We start from the raw sequence: 23,744 nt of genomic DNA, 5'->3' as shown, positions 1-23,744 counted from the left end.
AAAGAGTCTCTTTAAATTCAGCCAAAGGAACCACAGCCCAAATGTGGTTACTGCCAAAGAGTTGTCAAGCAACATTCTGGTCTTTGTATCCAGGCAAATTGTTAGAAGAGTGAGCTTATGTCTTTACCAGTAACAGAACTAACTAGAAATTCAGTCTGCACGTATGGAATTCGAAGTGAATAAACTGTGATATGTCCCTGTTCTTTCCACTGTCTAGATTTCTGCCCTCTCTCCACCCCACTGGCAAATGTACATTAGCTTGCCTTTTAAAGCAAAACCTACCAACCAATCCCCAACATTTAGTAAACCCTAGCATCCACAGAATATTTTTGCGTTTTTCATATGGCTAGCATTGTACTCACCATGATGTTTAGAAGTTTATGCAACACAGTATACGGCGAAGGCCATTAGACTTTAAAGGAAGAAATCCTGAGTTTAAATTTGGAATCCATGGCATACACAGTCACATTACTCTCTGAGTCCCAGTTGTTTCTTCTGTGTAGCGGGAAAAATATAGCCTTTCTCCCAAACTTATCATTAAGATGGTAAGAGATGTTTTATGTAAAGGTGCTTAGCTCCCTGCCTGGCTTATTGATGGTGACCAAGAACCCCAAGAACCAAAGTTAAAAGGAAACAAATACATTTTTAGAAAGTTGTATCTCAAAACCAGGGTGGCAATTATAGATGCAGGTGTAAATGAAGCATGTTGTTGAGTTCATTGACCTACTTTTGAACTTTACTACTGACTCTCAACTTTTCAGTATTGCTCCCAGAGTAAATGTTAACTTTATCAACAGAGGATGAATAGTTGAAATATTTTCAGTACATTTTCCAGGACTTCTGTATGGTATACAGAAATCAAAATGTGTTTTTCTTCTCAGCTTTACATGCTCTGTGGTGTGTCCCTTTTGTTTTTCTCCCTATCACCTCCACTCAATTTCAGTTACCTCCTCAGTCCTTTTTCCATTCTTTCAAAGCCTGCATGCTGTCTGGTAAGTATGTGTTTGCTACAGCTTCTCCTACTGGGTTGATTTTGAGTTACCCTTCTCTGCCCTCAATTTCCTTCTCTGACTGCTCCTGAAATATACTCCTTTGGGGTCTTAGGAGGAAGTGACAGTGTAGTGAGGCTTGGAAAAGAACTACAAAATAGAGAGTGAGAAAAGGGACTAGAGCAGAAGAAGGGGAGGTGGCCCATTCTCTAGCTACAAAACCAAGGTTTATATGTACAGCTGACTGCTAAAGAAAGGAGTGGGGTTGCTTTGGGCTTGCTGTGTTCTCCCTTAATTTGTTTGTGAGTTTTATTCTACATGAAAGGTTTGGCTGTGTGGTATAGTGAAGTCAGCCCTGAGATCAATTCTTGGCCATTTGTTAGCTTTCTGACTTTAGGTGAGGTAGCTCTTTTGTGCCTCAGTTTCTTCTTTGTAAAACAGGAGATAATAACACTTTATACATTGTTAAGAGGATTGAGATGTAATGCTCTACAGCAGCCTATCAATAAATGTTTGTTCATTTTCCTCTTCCAAAAATCTATCTTCTTCTTGTCTCATTCTATACTTTAATAACAAACTAGACTGAATATATGAGCATGCAAAATGTTGGCTTTTAAACTCTAAACTGTATCCATATAACTCTTCTTTCAAGTCAATATTTTGGAGGCGTCCAAGTTTCTCTTTTAGATGATCTGATCTGAAATCAATTGCATGGGTTCAGAACTAGTCATCTTCTTCTTTCTAAAGTGCAAATAATATACGCAAATTGGCAATTTTTAAAATGGAGATAATTTCCAATGCTAGGCAACACAGTAGGAAGTAAAATATGGTGTTTGGAAGAAGGAATGAAAATAATGAATGAATGCCAGTGGGTATGTATACTTAACTCAGCCTCCCATGTGGACATAGGGTATTTGGGGTTTACTTTTTGTTACCACTCTTAATTGTGCCTGTATTACTTGTTCAGTCTTTTCCTATTTAGGTAGTTCTACCACTATGGGTGCTGATACATGTGTCAATCACAGAGAGACAAGGCACTCCTCTATCAATATCCATGTTCACAACTGCTCCCAAATATTTTATATCTGTTCTTTCCTGTTTTGCAGGGTAAGAAACTGTCATACAATACCATTTAAGGCCTCCAACCTCTCTAAAATGTCATTGTGGAGGAACAACTAATCGGAAACCCCTGTTGTTTGTGTACCCATGGCTTAATAAGTGGGGAGGAAGGTCACGTGACAATAGTTGCACACTACATTTTCATGACAAATGACAAATGAAGAGGCCAGTGCTGTCCTTAGATCCAGTACTGCCCTTAGCTGTTTCCTTAAATCAACATTCTTCTTCTATCTCAGCCTTAACTTTCCCAAGTGAATTTTATGATTTTACATATGTGTCCAAGACATCTGAATATTAACTTGTGTTCACAAGTTTTTCATGTTTATTTAGAGTCTTAATAATCTCACTGATTTTTAAATGTACTGTACTCTGTGCTTCATGTTTTTAAAAACGGAAATGACATTAAATTGCTTCTTCAATATAATACAATTAGAAACATAATTTACATTTTGGGTTATGTCATATAATTAATATTTTTGTAACATTGTCAGTTATGGTATTCAGTAAATGAGATGAAAGATATATGGAGATGTGTTTTATATTCATTAAATTATTTACTCATATATGCAAGTATGACATCTTGTGTCTCAGGAGGTTGAAAACAGCTAAAGAGTATGTAGCCTTAGAATTATAAGTGTCATAGGTTTGAATGCCATCTACTTCAATTGGAGAAAAGTCATTTTCTTGCCTCAAAGCTGCCAATTATCACAGTTCATGATATTTCTAGGAAATACCCCTAACAGAAATAACAACTGTAATCCAGTTTCCTTAGTATTGATCTTAGTGATAGTATGTTTCTTAACAAGTTTTTACTTGTACAGAAATAGACATTTCAAGATGTGGATATGAACCAGATTCTGCAACTAAGATAAAGAGCAAGGGAAAAAATTTTGGGAACCTAAATGGCTTGCTACTGGAAAATTAATTTTATTCATTTCAGGGTTCTAAGATTTTTTAACTGAATTTTTAAATCAGTATCAAAATACCAATATCAACATCATTTCAAATGTCCATATTATTGTATTAGTACTATCATTTTTCACTGTGACATTTCCATCGCTAAATAAAGTGATCTGGTAGGACTGAATTTCAAAGTATGCCCTTTTCTTTATCCAGGTAATGTTATACAGACAGGAGAGCTCTAATATAATGTTTTGGGCCAAACTGAGAGAAGGAAAAGGGTGATCCTTTTTGTTTGTTTCATAGGTGAGGAGATACTGAGGAACTATCTCGGTCAATAAGCTTCAGAAATGTTGCAGATTCTCTCCATTCCCCATCTCTAATTTGTGCTCCACATTTTAGCCAGAACCCATTCTGTAACACACAAATCTGGTCGCGTTGTTCTCTTGCTTCAGTAGTTTCTAACCCATATAAATTATGATCCCATTACATTCAAATCTACACTATTTAACTATTTAACACTATTTAACATGTTGTTACTATTTAACATGTTGTAACAGTTTCCTAAGGCTACCATGATAAAGTACGCACCCTGGGTAGCTTAAAACAACAGATATTTATTATCTCACAGTTCTGAAGGTTAGAAGTCCAAAATCAAGGTGTTGACAGGGCCATGATGTCTCAGAAGCCTTTACAGAAGGATTTTTTCCTTTTTTCTCCCAGCTTCTGTTAGCTCCAGGTTTTCCATGGCTTGTGGCAGCATAACTCCAATTTCTGCTTCCATCTTCACAATGGCTATCCTCTCCCTGTGAGTTTCTATGTAGCCTTTCCTTTGTGCATGTGTGTGTCCAAATTCCCTCTTCTTTTAAGGACACCTGTCATGTTAGATTAAGGGGTCACTTTAATCAAGGATGACCTCAATTGAACTAATTATGTCTGAAACAACCCTATTTCCAAATAAGGTCACATTCTGAAGTACTGCGAGTTAGGACCTCAACATAGCTTTTTGGAGGGATACAATTCAACCCATAACACATGGCCTCCAAATCCTTCAAAGTCTGGCCTTAAGCCACCTGCCAGCCCCATCATCAGTCTTTCTCCTCATTTGCCACACCCACTTGCTGTGGGGAATTACTCCTCACTCCCAGACCATACCAAACACTCTCATGCCTCTCGCCCTCATATACTCTTCTTGCTGGAATCCCCCTGCATTTCTCCTTGTCTGCCTGGTAAATTCCTATTTGGCTCATTATTACCTCAAGTACTCCTGAGAGTTTTACTTCCTTAGTAAAATTTTTCCTTATTTCTTCAGACAAATTAGCAATGTGCCCTCTATGCTTTCCCTGCTCATACACCCTGGGTTGATACAAAACACATTGTTGAATTGTCACTCTATTGGTCTGTCTTCTCACTAAACTGTAAACTCTCAGATGGCAGTGCCCATGCCTCTCCATCTTTGGAAACCTTGTAGAGTGCCAGGCCCACAGTAGACATTCAAGACATATTTGTTAAACAAATAAGATAGGGCCCCACTTCCATATCTTGGAATACAACGAGAATGATGAGAAGAGTCAAGAAGTAATATTTTACGCCTGTGGGGCATTCAAGTCCCACTTAGTCTTCTCTGTGTTTGTTTGCTAGAGGGCTTTTGCCAAATCTGTCTCTCCAGGGCAAAACAGTGTGTCACAGGAAAGGCGCTAAAGCATATTAAGGGTTGCTACACTCATGATGGCCAGAGGTGTGATGGCTTAAAGACTAGCAGCAGATTCCTACAGTTTCCAAATTGGTACCGTCTCCAGGTGGATTGTATTCACCTGCTGATTGTCAGCAGAGGAGATGACCTTTGCTGGCTGAAATAAAGAAGTTGGCTCTGCATGAACCATATGACATACTGACTGATTGTGCTAAGAGCTAGAAAAAAAAAAATACACATTTTCCCCTAAGTATTTATCATCTTGTAAAGAAAGTTTATTTTCTCTTTCAAAGGAGAAGTGTTAGTTTTCTAAAGTGTCATCTCCACAAAGATGAGTTAACAAGTTCAAGTCAAGCTTTAATATTTAGAGAATTATAGGGCCAGCATTTTAGTGGAGATGGGACCAATATAATTTCTTTCAATAGGAAAGAAGACATTTCACTCCAGTGAACGCTTTGCAGGAAAGCTCCTTGGCTCAAAATTAGATGTCCTAGAATCAGGAGCCGAGTTGGTAGAAGAGGAAATTAGGTATCTCATGTGCAAAACATCAGGATAAACACTTTATTGGAAAGCTGTTAGGGTAAAATCTTATGTTAAAAGATGTTCAGCCTTAAGAAAAAATGTGATATAAATCAATAATAGATCATACAGATGGCCAACAAACACATGAAAGGATGCTCAACATCACGCATCATTAGAGAAATGCAAATCAAAACTACAATGAGGGCTTCCCTGGTGGCGCAGTGGTTGAGAGTCCGCCTGCTGATGTAGGGGACACAGGTTCATGTCCCGGTCCGGGAAGATCCCACATGCCGCGGAGCGGCTGGGCCGGTGAGCCGTGGCAGCTGAGCCTGCGCGTCCGGAGCCTGTGCTCCGCAATGGGAGAGGCCACAACAGTGAGAGGCCCGCGTATCGCAAAAAAAAAAAAGAAAAAAAAAAACTACAATGAGATATCACCTCCCACCGGTCAGAATGGCCATAATTAAAAATCTACAAACAATAAATGCTGTAGAGGGTGTGGAGAAAAGGGAACCCTCTTACACTGTTGGTGGAAATGTAAATTGATACAGCCACTCACTCTGGAGAGGAGTATGGAGCTAATTCTAAAAACAGAATTACCATATGACGCAGCAATCCCACTACTGGGCATATACCCTGAGAAAACCACAATTCAAAAAGAGTCATGTACCAAAATCTTCATTGCATCTCTATTTACAATAGCCAGGACATGGAAGAAACCTAAGTGTCCAGCGACAGATGAATGGATAAAGAAGATATGGCACATATATACAATGGAATATTACTCAGCCATAAAAAGAAATGAAATTGAGTTATTTGTAGTGAGGTGGATGGACCTAGAGTCTGTCATACAGAGTGAAGTAAGTCAGAAAGAGAAAAACAAATACCATATGCTAACACATATATATGGAATCTAAAAAAAAAAAATGGTTCTGATGAACCTAGTGGCAGGACAGGAATAAAGACGCAGATGTAGAGAATGGACTTGAGGACATGGGGAGGTGGAAGGGGAAGCTGGGGCGAAGTGAGAGATTAGCACTGACAAATATACACTACCAAATGTAAAATAGATAGCTAGTGGGAAGCAGCCGCATCGCACAGGGAGATCCGCTCAGTGCTTTGTGACCACGTAGACGGGTGGGATAGGAAGGGTGGGAGGGAGACACAAGAGGGAGGGGATATGGGGATATATGTATACATTTAGCTGATTCACTTTGTTATACAGCAGAAACTAATACAACATTGTAAAGCAATTATACTCCAATAAAGATGTTAAAAAAAATAATAGATCTTTATCTTCATTAGCAAGGTATGTTGACATATCTCACTGATTTCTCTATAAAAGAGAGTTTTTTGAAAGTCTGTGTGTTTCAAAATTTTTGCAAGATTTTTTTCTGATAATGTCTAGTTAAACAGTTATTCTGCCTGCCATAATCCTTTCTGGTTTTGAGGGGTACTAATTCTGAGATTTCTATCCTGATACTTGTTAATCCAAAGAAATGACCTAAACTGCACAAACCTTAGAGTTGAGTTATTCATCCATTCAACAAACACGTCCTGACCTCTCCCTGTGCCAGGCACTGTGCTAGTGCTAGCAATAGGTGTGGCCTCTATCTTCTAGGTAACCAAGACAAACAAACAAACAAACAAACAAAAGCAGTTAAAAAAAAGGTCAAGCACCTACGTGTATTTAGTTGGAGAAGGCCCTCTGTGGAGGTGACATGGAGGCTGATGCTTTAAGAATGACAAGGAGCCAGTCATGTGAAAGGGAAGGGAAGAGCACTTCAAACAAAAGAGGGGGCTTGACTAAAAGCCCAAGACACAAAAGAACTGAACGGTGTCCAAGCACAGAGCGAAGACCAGCATGACTGGATCAGGGAAAGAAAGGAGAGTGGCCCACACAGGGAAAGGCCATAGATGTCCAGGCCTTCCTGGTCCTGCGAAAGTACGGAGTTTGTTTTCAAAGTGCAATTACAAATCCACAGTTAAATGCTTATCACCAAATCTAAGTGAAAGCAGAACTGAAGTCTTCTGTAGAAATTTCCCCTGGTTGGTGGCTGAGGATAAACAGCATATTCAAATATCGTTATAACATGTGACAATGAGAGAACAGCAGGTTAAACTAGCCATGGCATATGTACCAGCATTGGAAAACAGAGGCTAGACGTGTTCCCAAGAAGTTGGGTCACACTGTGACCACAATGTAGAATGAAAGTAGGACTTGAAAGCCTAGGAATCTAATGCTTTTCTACTATGTATTTGAAGGAGAGGGGATAAAACTAGCATTTGTTAAGATCTTCTATGTATCAGGAATTTCATATATATTGTCTGATTTAATCCCAACAATAATCTCACGAGGAAATACTGTTTTCCCCTTTTACCAATGAGGCAACTGAAAGTTGGAGAGGTCAAATGTTGGGCCCAAGTTTATATAGTTTGGCTGAACTCAAACCTATGTCAGTCTTCCAAAGTCCACATACTCTCATCACATCACAGGACCTCCACGGAAGGGTGACATGAGGAAAAGCAGACCCCAAGCCAGGCTTGCTCAGCAGATGACTAGTAACCAGAGCGTGTAACTGCTGCAGTGGCTGCTTTGAGGGTCTAGAATCCCATGCCCTTGAAAGAAAAACAGGGAATCCTATTTCCTTCCAAATAGATGTTAGGTTTCAATTAACCAGTTAGTTTTCTTAGGCTGCTGGGCACGGATGTTAACTTGGCTATTTGATTCACCACACTACTTGATTGACAAAGAAAAAACACATTTTCCTTTCATTTCTCACAAGTATAGCTGCAAAAGTTATGGAAAGTCTTCATATTCGAGAAGAAAATAGAATTGAGTTGTGGGTAACATACTTGTAAAATCCTGTAAATGATCACTTGATTTCTCCCTTCCCAGAAATGACAAATACAAATGCTTTAAAATTAGAATGCAGAAGAATTCTCAAGAAGAAGGGTTTCTGAGGACCTTTTCCTTGCTGTGGTTTCACACTTTATGTGGAAACCTCAGTTTGTATGTGTTGGGGTGGGGTGGGCAATGTGTACCTATTTATATCATACGTGGTCTCCTAAGAAGTTCTTCTATTACTCTTTGTATTAAAAGGTAAAGATGGAATTCCATATAAATGAACACATATATACATGCATATATACACATGTATACATACACAGAAATACATATATATGCATACATATGATTTAAGTGTATGTATGTATGACACTGTGAAATTTGATTTTGCTGTATACATTTCTACATTAAAAACCTTCACTACAATCATATTCTATTCATTTCTTTTGTAATTAAACTGATATGCAATTAAAGTATTCCATCTTAATTACAAAGTTGAAGGGATGAAGGTCCCATAAGGGGTTTTGATTAAGTACTAAGCTATACAGTTACTATCTCTTACAGCTTTACAGCTTTAGCATAGTTTCAGATGTTAAGGTATGAAAAATAATCTGGTCACTCTTGAATCTGCTATAAATTTTTCTGATGAGTGAAGGTAGAAAGGAAATAGAAATAATTTTGTACTTCCTGTATAAGAATAGCTTCCTGAGGAAGCTCATATATATCTCTCCAGGAGTATTTTATTAATACATTTTTCTTCAACAGGTAAAGAGAGGAAATCATGGTCTATTGATCAGCGTAGTCTACCTTCCTCTTGTGCTTCTGGGGAAAGAAGTACGAATTAAGCAGGGGATTTTTTATGGCTTTAGAAGTATTTTAAAGCCTACATTTTTTAATGGAATGAAAGATTTTTTAAATACTATAGTGCTTTACAATTTCCAAAAGTTTCACACACTCATTGCTCCTCTCCCTGCTGGTAACCACTAGTTTGTTCTCTATATCTGTGAGTCTACTTCTTTTTCCTTTTATTGACTAATCTGTTGTATCTCTTAGATTCCACATATAAGTGATATCATGCAGTATTTGTCTTCCTCTGTCTGACTTATTTCACTTAACATAATGTGCTCCAAGTCCATCCTTGTTGCTGCAATTGGCAAAATTTCATTCTTTTTTATGGCTGAGTAGTATCCCATTGGGTATACATAGCACGTCGTCTTTATCCATTCATCTGTTGATGGACACTTCGGTTGCTTCTATACCTTGGCAATTGTAAATAATGTTGCTCTGAACATTGGGGTGCATGTATCTTTTCAAACTAGTGTTTTTGTTTTTTTCAGATACATACCCAGGAGTGGGATTGCTGGGTCATATGGTGGTTCTATTTTTAGTTTTTTGAGAAACCTCCATACAGTTTTCCACAGAGGCCGCACCAGTTTATATTCCCACCAGCAGTGTATGAGTGTTCCCTTTTCCCAACATCCTCTCCAATATTTGTTATTTGTGTTCTTTTTGATGATAGCCATTCTGACAGGTGTGAGGTGATATCTCATTGTAGTTTTGATTTGCACTTCCCTGATGATTAGTGAAGTTGAGCATTTTTCATGTGCCTGTTGGCTATCTATATTTCCTCTTGGGAAAAATGTCTATTCAGTTCTTCTGCCCATTTTTTTAACTGGGTAATTTGGCTTTTTTGATGTTTTTGATGTTGAGTTGTATGAGCTGCTTATATATGTTGGATATTAACCCTTTATCAGTCATATCATTTTCAAATAGCTTCTCCCATTCAGGTTGTGTTTTTGTTTTGTTGAGGATTTCCTTTGCTGTGCGAAAGCTTTTAAGTTTAATTAGGTCCCATTTGTTTACTTTTGCTTTTGTTTCCTTTACTCTAGGAGACAGACCCCCCCCCCCCGCAAAAAAAATAATGCTGCAATTCATGTCAAAGATTGTTTTGCCTATGTTTTCCTCTAGGAGTTTGTAGAATCCAGTCTTACATTTAGGTCTTTAATCCATTTTGAGTTTAGTTTTGTATATAGTATTAAAGAATGTTCTAATTTTGTTCTTTTACATGTAGCTGTCCAGTTTTCCCAGCACCACTTATTGAAGAGGCTGTCTTTTCTCCATTATATATTCTTGCCTCCTTTGTCATCGATTAACTGACCATAAGTGTATGGGTTTATTTCTGGGCTCTCTATTCTGTTCCATTGATCTATGTGTCTGTTTTTGTGCCAGTACCATACTGTTTTGCTTACTGTAGCTTTATAATACAGTCTGAAGTCAGACAGCATGATTCTTCCAGCTTCATTCTTCTTTCTCAAGATTGTTTTGGCTATTTGGGGTCTTTCGTGTTCCCGTACAAATTTTTAAATTATTTGTTCTAGTCCTGTGAAAAATGCCATTGATATTTTGATAGGAATTGTATTGAACCTGTAGATTGTCTTCGGTAGTATGGTCATTTTTAATAATATTAATTCTTCCAATCCAAGAACATGGTATACCTTTCCATCTGTTTTTGTCATCTTCAATTTCTTTCATCTGTGTCTATAGTTTTCCAAGTGTGGGTCTTTAACCTCCTTAGGTAGGTTTATTTCCAGGATTTTATCCTTTTTGATGCAATGGTAAATGGAGTTGTTTCCTTAATTTCTCTTTCTGATAGTTCATTGTTACTGTATAGAAATGCAACAGATTTCTGCATATTAATTTTGTATCCTACAACTTTACCAAATTCATTGATGAGCTCTAGCAGTTTTCTGGTGGTGTCTTTAGGATTTTCTATGTAAAGTATCAAGTCGTCTGCAAAAAGAGACAGTTTTACTTCTTCCTTTACAATTTGGATTTCTTTTTCTTCTCTGACTGCTGGGGCTAGGACTTGCAAAACTATGTTGAATAAAAGTGGCAAGAGTGGACATCCTTGTCTCGTACCTGATCTTAGAGAAAAAAACAAAGGATTTTAATTGTACATGTACTATGGTCTGATAAAAATTAATTTAAAAATGTTTTTATGCAAAGTTAGTTCAATTTGTTCAGTCAGTATTGTACTATGAACAGAATTTCCTTTTAGCCTAATGAGACATAATTCAGGAGGTACTGGATTATATTCTTAGTTTAGAAATTACTTTGAAGATTTTTAATAAAAACATTTCTTATTGTTTTAGACTATAAAGAATGAAAAGGCAAACTATTTTCACAGGATACTGTATTTCTGTGCTTGTGGGGAGAATCTGAAAATGTGGAGAAAACACAATTACTTAAATGTGAAAATGGATTTCTATTGAAAAGCTTCATATTTCTACCTGCCTTCTTCCTACTGTGTCATACCAGTAGCCATGTCCTATGTCAATCTTAAAAATTATAAGGTTGGAGTGGTAGTGATAGGGATCAGTTTTATGTAATTAGCTACATGCTTCATGTAATTAGGAGTTTAGCAAATAAGATAAAGAACACAAATGTTTTAAAGGGCAGAATTAAAGAAGAGAGCTGGAGGTGATAAAAATGTGAATAGTCGGCAAAGCTAGACTTTGCTTAAATGTAGCATATCATCTATATACATTTACCAAAAAGATGCAAACCCACAAATACAAAGACATTTGGTAAAAGGATAGGAGAAGAGATGCCAACTAATGTTTGGGATGATGGAAGGTGAATGGAGGATTGGAGCAAGGCAATCTCAGAATCTGCAGGAAAAGATGCTGCAATGAAGTGAGTTAGTGTGCACCAAAGAGCCCCTCAGAGCCGCAGCATTTGAAGCCTGCTAGGAAACTAACCTGCTCCTTCACAGCCCATCCAGGATATGGGAGGATTATTACCTGCAGAACTTAAATGATCTCAGAGAACAGAATTTCAGAAGCTGCCATTTAGGGTTCTTCTGATAAAAAGGCTTCTTGCTGCCTGATCACTTAACAAGCCCACCCATTTACACAGAGCTTCCAGTCAGGATTTTTATACCATGCTCTTAGTGATGTATCAACAACCAAAAATCACTAGACATTTGAAGAAAGCCTCAAAGATGAAAGACAGTGGTCAAAGCAAACAGTGGTCAAAGAAATCAGAAAGAGACAAAAGCAACGAAAGGGACAGAAGGAAATTATAAAATTGGTAATTAATAACCTCAGAGATATAAGAGAACTTATTCCATTTATATTTTAGTTCTTAGTATTTTAGTACACGCCAGGCACTTTTCTACTAACTTTATAATAGTGTCTTTAATCCTCAGAGCAATTCCTTTGTCTATTTGTCTACTATCATGTCCATTTTATAGGAAGGCTACATAACTAGCCAAGGACATCTTAGCAAATGGCAGAGCCAGGATTTGAGCCCAGGTAGTCAGCTTAAAGTCCACCCTCTTAACCATTACATTTTACCTCCTTTCCAAGAATTAAGAATAGAATGTTCTCAAAACCACAGTTTTCTTTAGTTAGTTTTTAAAATATATTGCTATTAAAATATACCCTTGAAGTAAAAGCTAAGACCTCAAAAATAACCTGTACCCATCGACACTAGCCCCCCATTCCATCCCCTGACTCTCTGCACCCAAGTAAATCATTACACTAAAAGCTATGTTCCTCACTCCTTTATTTTTTATACTGTGTATGTATTTTTCTAAAGAGCATCATGCTATATGCAATTCTTCTGTGAAATGTTCTTTTCACTTAATATTGTATTTCCAATATTCATCCATATCATTGCATGTTAATTGATTTCATTAATTGTTACTCCTGTATTTAAAAAAAAGAACACAGTGTTATGAAAGGGAACAATAAGAAGTTTTACAAAACAAAAATTTTTTTTTATAAATTTATTTATTTATTTTTGGCTGCGTTGGGTCTTCATTGCTGCGCACGGGCTTTCTTTAGTTGCAGCGAGCGGGGGGTACCCTTCATTGTGGCGTGCGGTCTTCTCATTGCAGTGGCTTCTCTTGTTGCAGAGCACGGGCTCTAGGCACATGGGCTTCAGCAGTTGTGTCACGCGGGCTCAGTAGTCGTGGCTCGTGGGCTCTAGAGCGCAGGCTCAGTAGTTGTGGCGCACGGGCTTAGTTGCTCCACGACATGTGGGATCTTCCTGGACCAGGGTTCAAACCTGTGTCCCCTGCATTGGCAGGCAGATTCTTAACCACTGCGCCACCAAGGAAGTCCCAAAACAAAATATTATAGTTGAAAGAAAATATTTATTAGAATAATTAGTGGAAACATAATGGAATTTCCTAGGAAGTTAAAAGAAAAAATGAAGAAGGGGAAGGAGAACAAGGAGGATATGAAGAAGGGGCAGGAGGAGGAGGGGGAGGAGAAGAAGAAAACAGAGAAACATAATACAACGAGCATATCAGTTGGCGTGTCTGACACTGTACTAATAAGATTTCCAGAAAAAGAGAACAGAGAAAGAGATGAAGAATTTATTAAAGAAACAGACCTTAAGGTTTTGTGTTTCCACTTTGAAGAACCATTGAGAGAGCAGTGCATGGAAAGAAAAAATAAACTGTATCAAGACACAATATGACATTTTAGGACATACCAAGGATAAAAGAATATATATATGTATATATATATGTATATATATATATATGTATATATATATACATATATATACATATATATATATGTATATATATATATATATATATACATATATATACATATATTTTTTTTTTTTTCTTTCTTTCTCTCCAGTGTCATTTGTCTTCTCAACAAAAACTTTGGAAGCTAGAAGACGATGGAGAGGCTTTCTCAATTCTGCAGAAGAATAAAGTTAGAATTCCAAGTCAAGATAGCAGTCAAATGTTAAGGATCTACAAGGTCCTCAGACATTTCCATTAGGGAGCTGTGTTTCCGCAAATGAAAGAATAGACAAAAGAGATAATGTGAGATTCAGGTCAAAGAGGATCCAAACCAAGAGGTGATTGAGAATTTCCATTTAAGCCTCAGTACTGCATACTTAGAGATTAATCACACCCCAGTGAAACAAGGAAAAAATAAATTTGAAATATTTGAGCATTTAAAATTATAAGTATGGTGACTGAACTTAAATGTTCAAAAAAAATCAGTTGATAAATTTGCTGGGGGCATTTATTTGGGATATGTTAGCAATTATGAACTCCAAAAATAAACAGCAAAGGGAACACAAAGCACTAAACATAATTTTACTTATCCATGAACAATATTTATAAAATAATAATAAGTAATGGATTTAACTAAATAATTATAAGAGAGTAGGGAAGTGAAAGGAGTACAAAATCCTCAAGGACAAAAACAGGAATCAATAGACAACGTCTAATACATAAATCAAGTATGGGCCTATCATGTAGAAAAATGAATTTAACTAATGAGAAAAATGGTTTTAATACTGGATAGATAAAACAAAGAATTGAAATAAGAAGTCTGGGTGTATAAACGAATGTCACAGGGAGCTACTGTTTTTTAAGTTTTTAGGGTAAACATTTCAGTTTTTACAAGATATTAAATGACATTTAGAAGCGTAAAAGGGAAACATATTATAGAAATGAGAAGATTATGACTATAATTTGGGTGTGACATTGAGGCAAGCAAAGATTGTAAGATTAAAAGTCAAAGGTTAAGAGAATGATAAATATTTTTTAGGAACATAAATTGGGGAGCTATAGCTCCAGATCAAGGAGAAAATAGAATATGCTTATGGTAGTAACTTCAGAGATAATATCAATTCATAGATGGATGCTTTATCAAAAGCCATCAGCAGGGAACTTCAGAACCTAGGGAATTTCATAGCATGTAGACAAATCTAATCTGTGCTCCAACCCTGATTTTTTAAGTGTGAAATTAGAAAAAATGATTTTAAAGATTGCATTGAGAGGATCTGGACTCTTTACTTAGAGTCACAACAAGGTAGCCTGGGTGGGAGAAGAAAATTGAAGAGGTAGCAGTTTTGTCCATGTGGTACTGAGTCTTAATTAAAGAATAGGGTTCTAGATAGTTACACACTTACTGGTTTGATATTTTTATACACACCTACTGATTGAAACGCTCTTTCCAACCAGTAGCTCAGCATTACCTTCCCTCTCCCCAGTCTTTACCATTCCAGACCTTAACCCCTAAATAAATCACTCCCATTTTATGTCAGGTCCTTAGGCATAACTGTGGTATAGAGTGATGTTTATGAGCTGAGATTTTTGGATTGAACCTTGACTCCACCACTTCCTGGCTGTGCAAACGGGGCACATTACCTAACCTCACCTGGAAATTGAGGATGACAATGTTAGTACCAGCTTATGGAGATTTTTTGAGGATTACATGGGAAATATGAATAAAGCACAATGCAAGCCATACAATAAGCACTCAAAAGTAATAGTCATCATTATTAGTATTAACTTTGAGAATAAGAAGACGTCATGAATATTAAATTTTTAATCATGAATGTATGAAATTTTGTATTACGGCAACCACTTAGAAAGTATATATTTATAATTTGTTGAAATAATCTGAGTAATTTGCATATATTTTAAACTTAGTCAGATCCCCTAATTGTTTTAGTCAGTGATGAACTGGTACGCCTCATTTTTTGTTTACTAAGTCTTCTCTTATGTTGTTTTCAAACATCTTGCCATGCATAGATGTGATCTAAGAAGTTCTTCCTCTGTTTCAAAAGAGTTTCTTCCTGTATGACTCTTTAGGTTCACCATTCATCTTAGACTATTGGTCCTTTTTATTTATCTCAATTCTCTGTTTCTTCTACAACTAAGACAGTGTGATAATGTGCCACATTATCTCTTTAGAAATTTAAATAAGAAATAATGTCACAAGGCCAGGTTCTCTCCCAAGAGGCTCCCCAATATATCTAGGGCCTCACCAGCAGCTCTCCCCTAACAGAAGCATAATGTTTGTAGCACATCAAGAGTGGCTCCTTTTTGGGATACACTCTGATTAACCACCATAGTATTTTTAAAATTTATAGTGAGAAATAGCACTTTGCAGAGTTTCTGGGACTTGTTGTCCCTATGAACCATGCATTCTCCTTCTGCTGACAGGAATTAATCTGTGATTTGAATTTGATTATTCGTGTTTTAGCAAACTATCAATAAATATTTATTGGACTGCTGAAACAACTCTTTTATGTCTCACTTTACTTTCTCATAAAATACACCCCAATAGCTGTCATTTGTTTGCAATTTCTTTAAAATGTTGCCTTACCCACTATGACGCAGAAATTGTAACCGACATATATGGCACGAAGTCCCAGCCTTTTTTCACCTTGCCTGTGTTAAGACCATTAAGGTAATGTGTGAAAACAAAGCAATGAGACTTTGCTCTTTTGCAATTTCCCTGTTTGAGAACATGTCTTAAGCAACATGCGGCTTTGTGGTTCCATCATGACAGGGAATTTGTGTGCTCAATACTGACTTTCTACCTCATTCCTGTTCTATATACCTTTGACTTTAGAATTTGCTATATCACTCTGGGTCACTCATTAAATATCTTGATAGCACCAGATATCTTGATTCCACAAAATAGGAGGTAATCGATCACAGCATTTGCTACTCTGTCCCCTGAGATTTTCTGAGGACGACTATGTTTAATACAGATTGTAATAGCACCTCAAATGTCATACCTGTTTTTAATCTCTGGAAAACATCTTTCTTGAGTAGAAGAGAAAGTTGGAAAATTGCTTTTCCCATCTTTAATTCTGAGGGGAAAAATTTCCAGCTTTATTTACATTTTAAATATTTCTTACAGTATTAATGATGGTAAAAATGCCTAGAGATCATAAATTGAGATTTTTCTACAAGCCGCTTGAGTGCAATACTTTTAAAAGCGGCATATAGTCCAGCTGTGGTCACCATGAATGTGAGTGTTCTCTATTCTTTACTTGTGATTATAGAAATACAACCTATAGCAAACATTATCCCAAACATAACTGTTTGAAATCCATGAACATTTCTTGACATAAAACATTTCTTAAATAAGTACATTCTTTATTGGCATTTCCTTTTATTCTCACCAAAACCCTAACATGTGATTAGCACATTATCATTTACATGTTATTGCCTGAAGTCCACAATTGAATTAGATTTCTACTCACAGGTGAAGAAATGGGGCCACAGAGGTTGCAGATGTTTCAGTTATGAAATACTTTTTTTCATGACTTTCAATTTCTGAAGAAATGAAAAAAATTTTACTTAGATCACTGCCATAACTTAAGCCCAAACAGAAAGTCTGAAAGGAAGCATACTTCTAGGGAATTACCCAACGTCAGAGTCCTCAGGTTTTTCAGTGTTACCCTCTGTGTCATTATTTTGAAAACACCAGCCTGATAATTCTTGAAAAATATAATTCTGCTCTTAATATCCAGTAGAAGAATCATATTAACCATAATCTTGATAAGTGTATTCCTTCAATTCTGCTATAGAACATAAACTATTTTTTAGCTAGTCAGGAGGCTCGATATATTGTCAGACAGCACACAACAGATGCTCAATTTAATATTCGTTAAATGAATCAGTGAAATTTTAAAACTAGAACTGGTTTCGGAGAGTAGGGTCTTAGAGGTATGAGGAAAGACTGAGAAATAGAGTCAGCTGATTTGTAGAGAAGCTGCTCCTTCAGAATATGGTACCACTGTTTTTCACCCCAGGGGTTTTATAAACAAAATCTAGGTTGATTTCCTTTACAAGCCAGTTTTAATAGAAGTGGAATTTCGGACATTTTACAAGTCTCCCTTTGGTAAATCACTAATTAATGAGAAATCTTGAACTTCTTGCTTTTACTTCCTATGTTGGTTTTGACATTATAATAAAAATGTTAAACCCTTTAGTTTGATAGGGAAACTCTTTCTAAGCCTTATTAGCTCTCTTCCAGGCCCGTTAAATAAGGGCTTGGGATGCTTCATTTGAAGGTACCATTGATCCATTGGATCACCACTCTAACAGCAATTATCAGCATATGACAAAGAAGTTTGTAGCAGAAGGACATCTGGTTAATTGAGGGACTGTTTAATTGATTTCCATATTAATCAGAACTTTACAAAAGTAACAATATGCATAATCATTTACTTCTGGATTCATATTCCTATTTATATGAATTTCATCCATACTCTATTTTTTTAATGTGCATACATGCTTTAAATAGGATTAGTATTGTTTAAAGTCTAGTTTATTATGTCTTCCAATAAAGTTTACCTAGGAATGCAAAATTGACTACCTTGAGTATTCTCTTCATTTTTAAATACTAAAAAGCTCACATTTCAAGTTTTGTTTCATTTATTGGCTCAGATGTTTTCTTCCCTCTACCTGTGGAATGTGTTATAGATTTTTATTTTTGTATAAACTGAAAAAATGCACTTTAGTTGGAAATCTTCATGGCCCTTGTAAACGCAGGCATGTCAAAGTGTGAGATTTAGGAATCTACCTCGTAGAATACAGCAGGAACAGAACGTTAAAGAGTTACCAAAGAATTACCGTAAAAAAAAAACAAAAAAAAACTTCACCAGTGTATATGTGAAGTCATATCCTGACCAAAAGAGGAAGTGGCAGGTTACTAGGCTCAAACTTATCTGTGGCTCAACATCATAGATAGCATACTGCTGACCGTCTTCAGTTGTTTCTGTAACAACAGAAAGTGCACTCACTCGGAATAGTCTGAATTCAAAATGCTGAAGAGAAAACCGTCCAATGTTTCAGAGAAGGAGAAACATCAAAAACCAAAGGTAAGGTAATTTCATACATAGTCGGACAAAACCAACATGTTTAATAGAATACACACGCACACACATTGTTCTTATCTGTCAGTCAAAAATCAATTCAACCATAGGGTTGAATCCCTCATGGTAAATATGGAAAAAATTGAATTGCCAAGTTTAGGTGTTAAATAATACCTGACAATTATTGTCTCTGTAATTTTATCTTATAGGGCATATTTGGTTATTTACATCTGTAACTGAACTTTGAGCTTGTATTGTCAACTTCATGGAAATCATTTCGGTGGGCTCTTTTTGAAAGGCTGATATTATGAAATCTTGGTGTACATTTTTAATAACTATAAAAGTGTCAAGGTCTATTTAACAATCTACCAAGTGCATTTTATCTCTTGCATTCTCAGCTCTTCATAATATATTTAATTATGAGGTTGTAAAATGGAGATGTTTTGATTAAATATTTTTTTTTTTTCATTTTTTCAGACTAAAATATGATAGCTTGTTGTAGAGGTTATTTTTTCTACTCTCTCGCTCTTGTACAAACTCCACTACTAGAGAGAGGATTGGGTTGTGTTTGGGAAACATCAAAACCCCATAAATTTATAGATTTGACAAATTGGTTCTATTTGAAATGTTACCCTATTCTTTGTATTGAAAATAATTACTACTTAAAAAGTAGGATATGAGATAGCAAAGTTTAGATTCTATTGTAGAACTATAAATTAGTTTCATTAATAACATAAAAGAAAATATCTGTGAAATACTGGTGTCAGAGAGGTTTTCCAAAACCTGTACATTTTTTGAGTTTCTTAGGTAAATAACAATTTAAATCTGCTTGTGAATAAACAATAACTGAGTTCAGGTGTCTTTTTAGAGGACTGATTTATTATCAATTATTGACCTTTATTTGCTAGGCACCATTCAGAGAGAAAGGAGTTGGGAATTGATTGTGAACTTTTGAATTGTTGTGACATTGAACAATGGTCTATGTTTTATAACTCTGCAAGTTACCACACAACCTCTCTGAATAAAACTGAAAATAAATGATTGCTAGTCTTTGGAAACTAAGAATAAATGATTTTCAGTATTAATTCTTTCTGACACAAAAATCTGATAAAGGGTAGGCAAGCTTCTCTAGTTAAAAATACAGCTGGGGGCTTCCCTGGTGGCGCAGTGGTTGGGAGTCCGCCTGCCGGTGAGGGGGACACGGGTTCGTGTCCCGGTCCGGGAGGATCCCACAATGCCGCGGAGCGGCTGGGCCCGTGAGCCATGGCCGCTGAGCCTGCGCGTCCGGAGCCTGTGCTCCACAACGGGAGAGGCCACAACAGTGAGAGGCCCGCGTACCGCAAAAAAACCCCAAAAATACAGCTGGATAACATAGCATGATTTCTTTTTCCTTAATAAAATAAAAATTCAAGGTAACATTTCCCAAAGAATACAACAAAGTTTTTAAAAGCATTATTTACCTTTCTGTTCAAGATTATTTTTACATACAATTTGCTTGATTAAACACAACCAATATTGAGTTGACAGTAGTAAGTTTTAAGGAGATCACAAAAATTAATATGAAACAGTGGTTTTCCTCCAAGTATTTAAAAGTTAAAGTTAGAGTATCTCATAAGAACTCTATTATGTAGTGAACTACTATCATATTTATGTCATTGAACAATTTTCAAAATGATACTTTAGTCTATGATCATCATTTGCCTTAATTGTAGGAACTATTGTAATAGAATTGGTATATTGTTCATCTTACTGACTTACTTATTCATAAATGTAAAAATATATTTGATAAAATATACATCTGGGAACAAAATATATCACAGAAAATAGTCACACTGGAAACATTAACTTTTGCTGTGAATGAATTCCTGTTTCCTTTAGATGGATGGTTTCATTTTATATGAATATAAAGAGCTATGTGAATGTATATTCACATGTTCATACCTTCCAGATCAACTAAATCCTTTCCTTTTAATATGGAGGTAATATTTTTCCAATTATTATAATTATGTGTTAGAAACAACTTTGCTTTAATTCACATTTATTTTACTGGGTAATTTTCTTTGTGTGTTTTATGGAAAAAGAGCCAAATCCCTAAGAGATGGCAGAGACTCCTACAAATAAATGGCTAGTAGAGTGAGGACTGCAAATCCCTTCATCTGCTAGAAGGGAACATAGGGCCTGTGTCTAGAAAGATAGAATAGGACCATCAAGAAATCAGTCTGAAATGTAGGGAATCACCGTCTACACTAATTGACTACATACCAGACAATCATTCACATCTCTTGACCCGGAAACACACACTCCTTGTGCTATACTCTTGCAAAATTTCTGAGAGAGATTTCCTTGCTTTTTAACTGTAAATGCTAAAGTAGGTAAGAAGCAACAATATTAAAAATGAGGTGACTATTATTTAGTCATGCAGCTCATGTTAACTCCTGTGGGTTGTAGTTCAGGTGACCTAATACCCAATTCAAATGGTGAGTGAATATTATACCTAATGTTATTCCTTAAATAAAAGTTACGAAACTGTTCATTTGAAAAGTGAATAAATGGAGAAGGACTTTGTTATTAGTATTTTTAAATATGTCCTATGGTTGTGAGAAAGTTCAAAATGTTCATGGATATAAAATGTAGCAATAGATTTTATAACTCCGTATACAAAATAATTTATTATTTTCTTATATTCACAAGACTTATCAATAAAGATATCCATGAATCAAAAAAAATCAAAACCCATTAAAATATCATTTTACCATCTATAATTTATTAATATGTTTTCTTTTTCACCTTTTATTCTCCTCTGTTTCTCCATTTTTGGTATGGGCTCTTTCCTTCAAATAGCTCATAAATAGGACAAATAGCATTCATATTTATTATAAGAGATTCATAGTGTAGGTTAAGAAGGAGAGACCAGAAATATTCCATAAGGGAAACTGTTATAATTCCTGTCTCAGAACTCTCTATGCCGTATAAGTAAATTCCAAATTAAGAAAGATATTTGATAAATTTCTTTTTGATAAGTGATTAAGTATTCTACATTTAGATTAGTCAATCAAAAATAGCCTTTCTTAACATACTTGCAAGGTACTGTACTTTCCTTTTTGAATTTTGTTTTCACCTCTTCAACACTAGTGCCCACTACTGATTGTGAATTAAAAAAATAAGCATATCTAGTATGCAGAGTTCAAAACATATGATCTCATTACACTCAATAAATCTTTAAATTATAGAACATAATTTTCCTTAACTCTTTTTCCAACTAAAATGTTTTAGTTTGCTATATTTATTGTGAGGTTATGATGTACCAGTGGCTGTGTTTAGAGATTTTTGTACACTAATTTATTTAATATTTGTAACATTTCTGTGAGAGAATAACTTTTATTTAGCCTTATAGATGAGAAGGCATAGAGAAGGTTAATGAACTTAAGCAAAGACGCACAGATAAAAAATAAAACTCTGTTGTGTGAAATACATATGTCAATTTCCGGCACTCCTGTTCTTAATTATTATGCCACCGTTACAAGAATAGGGACCGTAGATATTATTTCTATTTCTGTCTTAATCACCAGCTAAATTTTAAGGAAAACTGGGAGAGCATATTTTTAAGAACCTCTCTCTGTCAGGTGGAAAGGAATTTAGAGGTCCTCCATTCCTGTTTCTGACTAAATGCCAGAATTCCACCTATTAAATCCCTCCAGGTGCCCATCCAAGCTTTAAAACTTAAAATTGTAAAACAACAATAAGAACAACTTTATTAGCATTCAAATGTTCAAATTGTCCAAAAAATCATGACCTAGTATTGAGATAACTAAAAGCATGTGTTTCCCTCCTAAATCTAGTATAACACCTTTAATGTAGTAAGCTCTTAATAAGTATTTGTAAAGTGAATGAAGTTTCTTGCTTCTACTGTATGCAACCTGGTTCAAGTATGAATACTGACTAGTACTATGTATTTTCATTATTCTTGGTAGCAAGCCTGTTAGTGTGTGCATAAGAAAGTTTGTATGCAAGTGTGTAAATACAATTGTAAATCATTTCTAGGTTTTATTTTAAGAAAAACTCCAATAAAGCAAATGTTGTGCAAGAATCCCTAGAGAGTCCCATTGTTACATAACAAGTAGACCATTGTTCCAGGTTAGGGAATATGGTAGAAACTTTGAAAATAGAAAAGGAATAGACACCGCAAATGAAGCTCTGCTCCTGTAATTAGAACAGGTTGACCTTTATTTGGCTGGGATTAATGATCTGTGTTAATAAATCTTAACTCAGGTTTTTCTTTGAGTAAAGGAGATTCAAATACCACTGTTATTTTAAAGGGAAACACTGGAATAATGGCAGCTCTGGAAATAGTTTTTTCTTTGTTTTTTTTTTACCATTTTTTAAAATCTAAAGTGCATACTAAATGAGACACCATTAGTGTCACAGATGCTAATTTTCACTAGCAATGACTGAAGTGGCATTCTTTCCCATTTGCATTTGATCCTAGCAATGATGAGAGGTGATGAGTTGATTATTAGTTGTTTTCACTGCACTGCCCGCTGTGCAAATTTATGCTCCTAGACAAAGATGACGCATAGTTGTGGCATTTAAGAGCTTTCTTCATTGCTTTTCCTATCAAGACTGTTAAGGTACATTTTTAACTCTTATCTACCAGGTATAAGAAAAGAGAAGAAGTATTTATATGAACCGGTGCTTACTTTAGGCCAAGTACTTGCACAAGGGGTTTATGAAACTCCCTCTGCCACCTAATTTACAGAAAACAGCACTGTAGCTGTGAAAAATTTTGTCCAAGATATCATGGCTAGCAAAAAAATCGATTTGAGATTTTTCAGGATGGCTTTTCTTCTTCTAAACCCGTGGGTCTCCCCCCTGCTACTTCTTTTTGAGTCATCATCTGGGGTATAATTTTCAGACTTTAATTTATGTTTCTTCAGTTGAGTGTTTTGGCTTTTCAAACAAAGTGATTCCAAGTAAGGTATGTGATATACAATGTAAGTAATATTTTGAATCCACTTTT

At 35.8% G+C, this 23,744-nt stretch overlaps 1 protein-coding gene across 2 annotated transcripts in view; it reads left to right on the top strand.

Moving 5' to 3' along the window:
* The window catches only part of SAMSN1 (SAM domain, SH3 domain and nuclear localization signals 1), a 79,404-nt gene that overhangs the window by 14,369 nt on the left and 41,291 nt on the right, over positions 1-23,744 (top strand). Inside the window, exon 1 of one of the 2 annotated variants that reach the window (XM_007454287.1) lies at positions 18,677-18,733. The exons of the other annotated variant lie outside the window; for it this stretch is intronic. Within the exon in view, the coding sequence (XP_007454349.1) occupies positions 18,677-18,733 (57 nt within the window). Of the gene's footprint in view, positions 1-18,676; positions 18,734-23,744 lie in introns of those variants that run through there. 2 annotated transcript variants of the gene reach the window in all.

Source organism: Lipotes vexillifer, unplaced genomic scaffold (genome assembly GCF_000442215.2).
Source record: "Lipotes vexillifer unplaced genomic scaffold, Lipotes_vexillifer_v1.1 scaffold729, whole genome shotgun sequence".
Lineage (NCBI taxonomy): Eukaryota > Metazoa > Chordata > Mammalia > Artiodactyla > Lipotidae > Lipotes > Lipotes vexillifer.
This window is presented reverse-complemented; position numbering and strand designations above follow the sequence as displayed.